General features: G+C 41.1%; 1 protein-coding gene across 2 annotated transcripts; it reads right to left on the bottom strand.

Moving 5' to 3' along the window:
* Positions 1 to 1,523: 1,523 nt before the first annotated feature.
* HMGB2 (high mobility group box 2) lies at positions 1,524 to 4,067 on the bottom strand. Of its 2 annotated transcripts, none has more exons than XM_044680521.1 (5): positions 3,940 to 4,067; positions 3,130 to 3,295; positions 2,693 to 2,838; positions 2,373 to 2,547; positions 1,524 to 2,058 (listed from the first exon to the last, which is right to left on the bottom strand). In XM_044680521.1, exons 2-5 carry the CDS (start codon positions 3,277 to 3,279, stop codon positions 1,906 to 1,908), a joined length of 624 nt encoding a protein of 207 aa, XP_044536456.1. In that variant the 5' UTR covers positions 3,280 to 3,295; positions 3,940 to 4,067; the 3' UTR covers positions 1,524 to 1,905. The 2 variants fall into 2 exon arrangements, with proteins under 2 accessions (XP_044536456.1, XP_044536455.1); XM_044680520.1 differs by having other exon boundaries at positions 3,130 to 3,299; positions 3,940 to 4,066.
* Positions 4,068 to 10,373: the final 6,306 nt, after the last annotated feature.

Below are 10,373 nucleotides of genomic sequence, written 5' to 3'. Positions count from 1 at the left end.
AAGACTGATTGATAATGGCTAACAAAAAATGCTTTCTACACACATCCTTCTCTCCCATCCAACTGAGACATCCTACACCTAGCTCCTCAAAGTTCCTGTGTAAGTCTGTTAAGAAATATCTAGCACTAACAAATTTTTTTAAAAAAATAATTTGGACCAAGTGGGAAATATCTCAAATCCTGGCATAACTAGGAGGCTTGTTTGGGTTAGATTTTTTCCAGCACATAAAAAACAAGCTACCTTGTGCAGATTATTTTTATTAAGAAACACTACTTCTCTGGAGAATCAGAATAATGCTTCATTTGTATTTTCTAAGACAGGCAATCTTTCACGCTCTATACTTGGTGTAAATGGCTCTAAGATACAAAAAATGATTTTTTGAAGTCTTATTACCAGCTTGTGTTAAATGTTTCTAACCTGAAATCATTTTGGAAAAATCACAACAGCAAAACTTCAAAAATAATCTCACACCAAAATAATTGTTTCAAAAGTCTCAACAGTTACATTTCTGAAAAAAATAAAGGTTAGGGAAATGTGAAAACCACTCAAATTCCAGAAACTCTTTAACAGTTTCTTAAAGAGCTTCTAAAAGTTAATTTTACACAATTTACAAATAAACTTAAGTTTGTACCACCTTTCAAAACACAATAATCTTAGAACTGTTTCAACACAAGAATTAGATAAGGGGGAGGAGTTAATTCCTCTCCCCATTTAATACAACTGTGAATACAACACTAGTTACTGCCTACTTAGACTGAAATAACTTAACTTCAAAACTAAGGAATTCATAGAAAAAAACCAAATAATGAAGGTTTCCATTTAGCTATCATCCTGAATTATATTTAACGTATTGGCAAGTATATTACAAACTACATTATAACCAAAGCTGGCAAAAGTGAGGAATGTGAATATTGACTTCTATTTAGGAAATGGCATTATAAACTCAAAATTTTGGTTTATGTTTAATTGTATATTCTACCAAAATCTCTCTGAAGCTTTATAACCAATTAGCAGCTCATTTAAAAACCCAAGCTTGCCTGATTAAACCCATGACAACTGCTTCTTAAACCTTCAAGTTTCCCCAGCACTAGGACTTGACCCACAATTTCAAATTGACATTGAAAATCCTCCTTTTTGCAAACCTGATCTGGTTGGACACAATATAAAGTAAATTATTTCTGTCTCTGTAGCTTCTCAAGAAAAGCTCAGCTGGAAATTATAAAAAAATTTCTACCTGTAGGCAAACTGAGCTCAAATTTATAGATGCTGAGAAAGGTATCCTTTTAGCTTTTAAGAATAAAACACTGTACTAGGCTCAACCACAAAATGCGGGCCCCCTTTGAAAACACAGTACCTAAAGGAAATCTTAAAAAATTTTTCTGGCCCTTTCATTCTACAGATGAGTAAGCTGGAGGAGGTTCAGAGAGGTAAGTGGCAGCCCACAGTCACAACCTGCTATGTTATTTTTCAAATCACCTAGCTCAAAAAATTAAAGGTAGTTAAATTAGGACAATAAACAGTAGTAATGTACATCATTTTATTACAAAATATTTATCTTAAAAAAACAAAATGCAACGTTTTCTATAAAACTTAAGATTTTCTATGATACTACTTCCTAGGACTTTATGGTGCTACAACAATACACTGTCAAGAAATTCAAAAGAAACCATTAAATATGCAGAAACATTCAACATCAGAAGCTTTAAAATCTATCTGGAGTGTCCCCTTGAAAGCTTCTACTTACATTAAAAAATAGAGGTTCTCCCTACAAAGAATCACGTTACCTATACACAAGTCTGTACAGTTTTTATACTGAAGCTAACAATGAGCTGCACTTGAGTTCACATTCTTAGCAAAACAATGACTTTCATCACACACAAAAAATCTTTACAACAGGATATTCATTTACTCTTCATCATCATCCTCCTCATCCTCATCTTCCTCATCTTCATCTTCTTCCTCTTCATCAGGCTCATTCTTCTTCTTCGATCCTGTTGGCCTGCCAGGGCCCTTCTTTCCTGCATCTCCCTTGCCCTTGGCACGATATGCTGCAATATCCTGAAAAACATGTACATTCCGATTTCAGCATCTAATGGCATTACTCAATCATGTAACTAAAGAGCCAAGCGCTTCATTTGGTTATTAACCAATAATTCTTAAGAAATTTTCTCTGAAAACGTAGCTACTAAGTTATAAGGATTATACTTTCAAAACACTTACAAAAAAAGCATTTTTAAATTCATAAAGTTTCACAAACTCAAATATGTAAATATATCCATATGTATGTGTGTATGTATGTAAACACACAACACCAGCTTTTCCCTCTGGCTTAAGAGAAAAGAGCAAATAAAAAAAGGAGACATTTATTGTACCTTTTCATATTTCTCCTTTAGTTTAGCAACTTTCTGTTCATAAGGTAGTTTGTCTTTGGCGGATTGTTCAGACCACAGTTCCCCCAGTTTCTTAGCAGTATCTCCAATTGAAAGGCCTGGATGTTCACTTTTGATCTTTGGACGATGTTCGGCGCAGAAGAGGAAGAATGCAGATCTGAAAAATGATTAATTTTATAAGCATGCATGATATGTCATGGTACAAGAAATATATGCTGGAGAATAGATCCTGCATTAAGAAAATTTGATTTACTGTAGATGCGGAAAATTCAAGTGACAAAATTATGCTCAAGGCTACTCACGGTGGTCTCTTGGGAGCATTAGGATCCTTTTTCTTTCCTTTCTTATCACCTTTGGGAGGCACATAATTTTTCATCTCCCGATCATACCGAGCTTTATCTCCTTTTGCAAGGTCTTCGAACTTGGACTTTTCTTTTGCAGACATGGTCTAAAGGTAAATCAACATTATAAATTCGCTTTAAAATCATTAAGATTTTCACAAACTTACTTTTCAGTAAACCTGCACCAATTACTTAAAATGATGGTCACTTAAAGGGGAATTTATAGCATTTCGCAGACAGCCCGGGGGAGGGGGGGGATTTCCTGAAATATTTCAGTTCGACATTAAGTTTTTAAAAACCGAGTCCGCGAAAATGTGCCTTAAAGAGCACAAAACGGAGTTCAGTTCCTAGGCGGGGAAGCCCGCGGGCCCACACCTGCCGCCCCAGCCGCCCCTCACCTTCCATCTCTCAGAGCACTTTTTGGAGAACTCCGCAAAGTTTACAGGGGAGTCCGGATGCTTCTTCTTGTGCTCCTCCCGGCAGGTCTGCACGAAGAAAGCGTAGGAGGACATTTTGCCCCTCGGCTTGTTGGGGTCTCCTTTACCCATCCTTAACAGCTTCTCTCTATCTTCAGGAGAGAAGGAAAAGCGCCACCAGGTCAGGACCATAGACTTTAGGGCCCAGGAGACAGAGAGCCCGCCCAGCCCCGCGGTCGCTTCCCGCCGAAATTGCTTCCACCCCACCCCCGACCCCCCTTTTTCCCAGCCCCGCCTCTCTTCTCAGCAGAGCCCGACACGGGCCTCACGGACTCCAGCCCTCTAATACTCCTCCGCCCATCTCGGCAGCGGCCGGGGGCGGAGCTCCCTCGGCGGGATAAACACCCGGCTCGCCCCGCCCCGCTCCCCCGGACCCTTCCCGGGGCTGCCGGGCCCAAGCTACCCCATCACCGCCACCGTCGTATCGAGTCCCACGGTAAGGCCGCAGCGTGGAGCCCCCTCCCGGCCTCCGTCCAAGTCGGGGGTGAGACACCGCCCCCCGTTCCCCTTGTGTCCCTCCAGGCAGGCCTCCAGCCAACCCAGACCCCAAAGTGGGGTCTTCCAATCTCTCCCTCCACAACTACCCAACCCCAGCGGCCCGCCAGCCGCCCGAGCCGGGGCGGAGTCAACAACTCCCGAGTCCTGGCTCTAGGGGCAGCCGCGGTAGGGTCTCGGTGCCCCCCGCGGGAGTGCCGCCTCTTGCCTGCTGTAGGAGCGCCTTGGCTTTCTCACCGTAGCTGGAGCGGCGTTTCCTCCTCACTCAGGGGCTCCTGCAGCGAAATGGTTTATCTCTAACGCAATCCCCAGCCTCTTGTTTTGCACTGTTCTCCTCGCCACTGCAACTTGATGAGCCGCGTTGCGATCCCCGCCCCCCAAGCTCTTCTGATTGGCTTTGAGGACTGTTCGAATCCCGTCGGTCACCGCCCCTCTGAATCCCCCAGCGTTCAATTGGTCGACGGTGCAGTGCGCACAGCCCTCTCGCCGGAGCCTAGCACGTTCGGTTGCTCCTTCAGGTCGTTAACTCCTAGACCCGTTAGAACCGGTCAGGAGAGGAATGAAGAGCTCGGCCCTAATTGGTAGAGGGCACGGGTTTGAAAAATGGCGGGCCCGATGCTGATTGGCTGGGACGGCAACCGGAGCACAGGGTTGGCTAGGACTGGATGAAACCCGCCAGATTTAAAAATACAAAGACGCGAAGGAGCTTCAGAGCTCTTGGTAGCTCTTGGTGGCCGGAACTTTTTGCTTGTGATGTGAGATAAGCGAGGCACGATTCTCCGCCCGATCTGTGGGCGCCTGGAAAGCCTGTACTCCACTGATGGGGCCGAGGGGAGCAGGAGTACGAAAGCAAGGCACTCTCACCGCTTTCGACCGGCTTCCGAAAGCCTGAGCCGCGCTACTCCCAGGGAAGGTTCCCCTGGGTCTGGGTTGCACCTGCGGCGGCCTCCCGCTCCCACCCTAACCCCACCTTTGGGACTGGCGCTTCCGTGCAGACCCAGAAAGGGGCCAAAAAGCCTCGGACCACCGTTGGAGTCAGGAAGGCGGCCTCCGCCTCTTAAGCCCCTCCTGAGAGGTTGCTGCTGGTCTTTGCGGGAATGGGGGATTTCCCCCCTTTTCTCTTACCGGGGTGGCTAACGCCACAATGTAAACAAACAACCTCCCTACGCGTCCCTAATTGGTTGCCTGGAAGCTGGAGGGTGGGGAGCCGTGGCCACTCCCTCTCCCTGCTATGCAGCCTTCCCGCCTCTTGCACTTTCTCTTGGGCTGGAACGGGGAATAAATTGTGCCGGAGCCTGAATCTAATCACCGCCCTAGGGGATCAGGAATGGGGAGGGGAGTTTCCCCTCCCCTAGCTGGAAAGGAGCCTCATTTCCTCTTCTCCCTTCCAACTGACTACGCCTCCGCGGCTGTGGCCCAAAGGTTCAGCCCTAGGGTCTATAAATCACTCCGAAAATGTCTTCTGGCATCCACCCTGCTAACTGGTAGGAGGGGGGGTCCGTCCCGACGACCCCGCAGCTGCCTAATGCTATTCAGAATTAGGTAACTTTTGTACCCCGACTCCCCGAACGCCCTCCCAAGACCGAGTAGTTGGGGTCGGGTTTATGTTTGTTTTTCGAGAACTGCTGTGGGCGCAGGCCGAGTGTTGAGCTTCTGCTCCCCAGAAAGCAGACACCCCATGTCTTAGGAACCTTGAAAGAAATGTTTCCAGAATGGTAGGATCTAACAGAGATTGCTCTCCCGCTAGAACGCCGAGTAAACCTCCTCCCTGCCAAGATAAAACATGGCAGCAGGGTTACAGCTCCAGTTTTTTAAGTGCTCCCTCCCCAGAACTCAGAGGTAAAGGTTACCCCAAATTATATACTGTTTAAAGAGCTGAAGAAACAACTTACTGATAAATCTACACGTTGGATTTGAAAACATTTCCACATCAGCTGTCATTCAATAAAGTAATGTGTGCTGTGTTTGGGGGGAAGGGGGGGATACTTTTTAGATATTTATTTTTAAACAAAAATGTAAGTTTTTTTTTAAACTCCCATTAGCATTGCCCCGACTTTGGTTTAGAATCTTAACGACTCTACATACAATTGTTTTACATATGTGCAAGTATTTGTCTATTTTACTTTATAACATTTACGAATATGTAATTTGCTATATTATAGTAAATTATTTCAGTCTGTAAAACAACTGAAACTAGTTGAGTGTGTCTGGTACGTGATAGATATTTAATAAATGCTTGTTTTGTTCAAAGATTTCAGGGACCAGTGTTGGGATTTCTCTAATACAATACTGTTCTAGACTTGTTCCCCTGCCCAAGCTGCAATGTAGTAAAACTAGTATTTATTTATGCCTACAAATTTACAGTTACAAACATAGACGAATTAAACTCCATGTGAAAAAATCCAGAGCTACATATGGTGTAAAAGGATTTTAAAAATTCCTATTAGCCCTTTTAATTTTGTGTCACTTTTCTTTTGAATGTTTTGTGCGGTCAAAACCTTTCAAAAGATGCTTAACCCATACGAAGGGTATGAAGGTTGCAAACATCTCAAAATTTCTATTTCTAGCAAGATCACTTATGCATGTAAAATGCTGTTTGATTTTTTAAAATTAAATTTAACATGCCCTTCAAAAATATATATTGCATTCGAATGTAATGGACCTCTGTACCAGCAGCAATGCAATGACCCAGGACAATTCTGAGGGATTTATGGTAAAGATGCTACCCACATTCAGAGGAAGGACTGCAGGAGAGGAAACATATAAGAAAAACAACTGCTTGAACGCATGGGTTGGGGTGGACATGATTGAGGGTGTGGACTCGAAACTACCACACCAATGCAACTACCAACAATTTGGAAATTGGTCTTGATCAAGGACACATGACAAAACTAGTGGAAATGCGCATGGGTAGGGGGGGCAGGGGGGGGTTTGAAGGGGAAAGGAGGAGCATGAATCATGTAACCATGTTAAAAATGAATATTAATAAATGTAAAAAATATATATATATTGCAGATAGTGATTTCATCTACCATTTTAAAAAATAGCTTAGGAATTAATTTTTAATTTCACTCTTCCACAGCCACAGATTACAATGCTAAAGCATTCTTTAAAATGCTTGTCACTGCTCACAACAGGTGAAGGAGAAAATTCATAGGATCTTGGATTTAAAATTGAAAGGTCATTTAAAGTCCATCTAACCCAACCCACTCATTTTGTAGTTGAGGAAAAGAGAGGTCAAAGGATTCACCCAAGGTCATAAATGGGCGGAGTCCCAGGATTCAAACCCTTCTCTGACTTCAAATCCTGGGTCCTTTCCACGACACCCCTCTCCTGGTAGTAGCTGAGTAATGAAGAAGAATGTATGTTCTTAAGGTATATCTGTGATCTCCAGAGTAAATTTTCTCATAAAAAGAGGAGGGGAAGCCAAGAGACAAGAATCACTTTTGGTAATTCTTGCCTATAATAAAAATCACTTAAGTGTGTATAGTGCTTTGCATTATTGCTCTTGGTCATTTCATTGATTCCAGAAGTAAATGCCTCCATTTCCCATGCTATGAACTTTTACAGGTACATTTGATAGGTTATAGGATCAACTTTTCCCCTAAGATCCTTGGTACCAAAAATAGGAGAGGCTTAGGGGAAGTGGACTAGGCTCAGGAGGCAGCTAAATAAGTAGACAGCTGATAGGCAGACTTGTATCTGCCCGGCTTAGATCACAGCCACAGAATTAGCTATGCCAATTCCCATTCAAAGATTGTAGAAGTGGAATTTTTTTTTTACTTTATTCCCAAAATTCAGGTTAACCCCCAAACTATCCAGGTTATAATCCCTTTTCTTTGTGAAATACTGCAACCTTAGCATTATACAAGTTTGTGTGTTTAATAAATAACAGAAAATTAATCTCTTTATGACATGTAGATCAGCCCACAGTAGAGGTGGAATGTAATTTGCAAATTTTGTATAGAGTGCCTTGTCATTGTACTGCTTCAGTGGCATAACACATGTATGTGAAATGCACATACACAAGGAACCCTACTAACAAGTTTCATTTACAAATGCAGCTGTCAAATTTAGAAGCAGTTTTTATTCTATTATTTGAGTAATATAATTTGCCCTATTCAAACATTTTTCTTTTTGTGTCGCTTCATTTCTTAACTGATGGTACCTTAAAGTAAGATATCACCACTGATGTGCCATTTATTGATTTTTTGTTGTTGTTGATTTAACTGTCTTAGTGGTCATGCTGGTTATAAGTAACAATTTTAAGTCCGTGATTTGATATAGTTCATCTACAACACAATATCCTTCTATTTGGCTTTTAAACTCCTTCATGACCAAAACCAGCCTATCTTTACAGCCTTAAAATATTTATTATTCTCCTTCCTACACTCACACAAGATACTCAGATTCATACATTTCCTTTCCTTTCTTTCTTAAAAAATAAAAAATAAAAAACCCTTAACTTCCAGAAGAGCTAAGTTGAGGTTAAGTGGCTTGCCCAGGGTCACATAGATAGGAAGCATCTGAGATCACATTTGAACCCAGGACCTGCCAATTCCAGGCCTGGCATTCTACCCCCTGAGCCACCTAGCTGCCCCTTGACTCCGTGCATTTTCCCTGGCTATCTCCCATGCCTGGAATTCCCTTTTCTTCTCCTCTACATTCCTGACTTCCCTGGCTTCCTTTCCTCCAGGTCCCAGCTAAAGCCTCACTCCTAGCCAAAGAGCCCTTCTCTATCCCTTAATGCTAGTGCCTTCCCTCTTTTTTATCATCTCTGTTGTTTGCATAGAAGTCTTCTTTGTATATAGTTGTTTGCATTATGAACTCCTGGACAGTGTGGACTGTTTGTTGCTTTTTACTGTTTTCGCAGCACCTAGTTCAGTGTGTGGCACATTGTGGCTGTTTAATAAATGCCTGTTGACTGATACTCCAGGGTCTAGCCAAGCTGACCCTCTTAGTCTTCCTCACACTCAGCACTTGATCCCTCATCTCCACACTTTTGTACTGGCCATCCCACAGGCCTGGAATCCTTGCCTCAACCTTAAGAAATCTCTGATGTCAAGGCTCACACGGTCTCCCCCAGCTGCTAAGCCTTCCCTCTCTGTGCCATCTTGTGTCACGTATGTGCCTGTTGCTTCCCCCTAACCCTCACTATTATTAGCCTCCTCAGGGAGCAGACCTGTGCCATTTTTGTCCATACTCTTAGCATCTAACACAGGGCCTGGAACCTAGTGATTGGTAAGTGCTTTGGAATTCAACCGAGTAACAGGTTTTAATGTGATGAAAAGAACATTGGACTTAGTATCCGTAAACCTGGATATTCCATTTCCTCGGCTGTGTGAGTTTCAGAAAGTTATTTCGAAATAACCTTAATTTCCTTATCTAGTAAATGAAAGGATTGAATAAGATAATTTCTAATATCTTTTCTAGTTCAAACATTGCAGGATTTAAAAATATATTTAAATTTCACTTTATGTATATTAGGGGTTTTAATTTTTTATTAAATCAATATTCACATCAAATTGAACACCATAATACAATGGTACTAATTTTGAATATTCAAAAGTGTATGTGATTTTTTTATACAGAAGTTTGTATTTTTTTGTCTCATAAACAGTGGAAATTTGTTAGGTTACCACACTGAAACCTAGCACTTAACTTCTATTGAAGACATAGCTGCTATTAAAATAGAAGAGAAGCAATAAAATGATCCAGGACAATTCTGGGGGACTTAGGAAAAAGAATGCTATCCACCTCTAGAGAAAGAACTGTTAGAGTATAAATACAGATAAAAACATATGATTATCACTCATTTATTTGGGTATATTATTTAGGGTTTTGGTTTCACAGGATTATTCTTTTACAAAAATGAATAATAAGGAAATAAATTTTGCTTGATAATATATGAATAATCCAGATTAAATTGCTTGTCAACTCTGGGAGTGAGGAGAGGAAGAAGGGAGGGAGATAACATGAATCATATAACTTTGTAAAACTTATGTGGAAATTTGTTATTAAAATAAAATGAAGATCAACTTTTTTATTTAAAATAGAAGAGAGAAAAAAGAAGGCTTACATTATCAAACAATAATTCTCCTATAGAGAAATAGATATTCAGCTGAGTGTGGGACAAACTAACAATCCCATTACAAGGAAGGAACAGCTGACATCCCTAAGTTTAACAGTACCTAAGATAGATTTGTTAGATTCATTTCCTATCATATGACAAGACAAGTTTCACACTATGTTCTACAGCTGTCTTTATTAATGTCTCCAGTAAGTTGCCACTTTTTATTGTTTTGAATGCTGTCCATGGAGAGTAGAAAATCAAATCCTTGACAATTAGTCCAGTATAAGATCTTATTAAATATGTCAGTTAAAGAAATAAACATTTAAAGATTCAAAATTAGACTGACAGTTCATTTAGTCATGTATATATATGGCAAGTTTTTGCTTTGCCATGCAGTTTTATCATTTAGGTATATAAAACAATTTGATATGAATGTATAGAGTATTTGAAATGATATCCTTTCTACATTGAAACTTTCCCCATTATGATTTTTTATGTATTGGAGTTAGCATAAGAAATTAAGAATTTGGAGAGAGTTTTTCAGAAGCCATAGACTACACAAGAAAGTCAGACATTACCAAAAAGAGTTTTAAAAACT

The sequence above is a fragment of the Gracilinanus agilis genome, chromosome 6, assembly GCF_016433145.1.
Source record: "Gracilinanus agilis isolate LMUSP501 chromosome 6, AgileGrace, whole genome shotgun sequence".
In the NCBI taxonomy this organism is placed as follows: domain Eukaryota; kingdom Metazoa; phylum Chordata; class Mammalia; order Didelphimorphia; family Didelphidae; genus Gracilinanus; species Gracilinanus agilis.
This window is presented reverse-complemented; position numbering and strand designations above follow the sequence as displayed.

Excerpts from the sequence above, each read along its gene's own strand:
- HMGB2 (XM_044680521.1), bottom strand. The coding sequence starts at position 3,279 with ATGGGTAAAGGAGACCCCAACAAGCCGAGGGGCAAAATGTCCTCCTAC. Across the intron at positions 2,839-3,129 it reads AGTGCTCTGAGAGATGGAAG|ACCATGTCTGCAAAAGAAAA; the intron begins GTGAGGGGCGGC and ends ATTTACCTTTAG. Across the intron at positions 2,548-2,692 it reads AATGCTCCCAAGAGACCACC|ATCTGCATTCTTCCTCTTCT; the intron begins GTGAGTAGCCTT and ends ATCATTTTTCAG.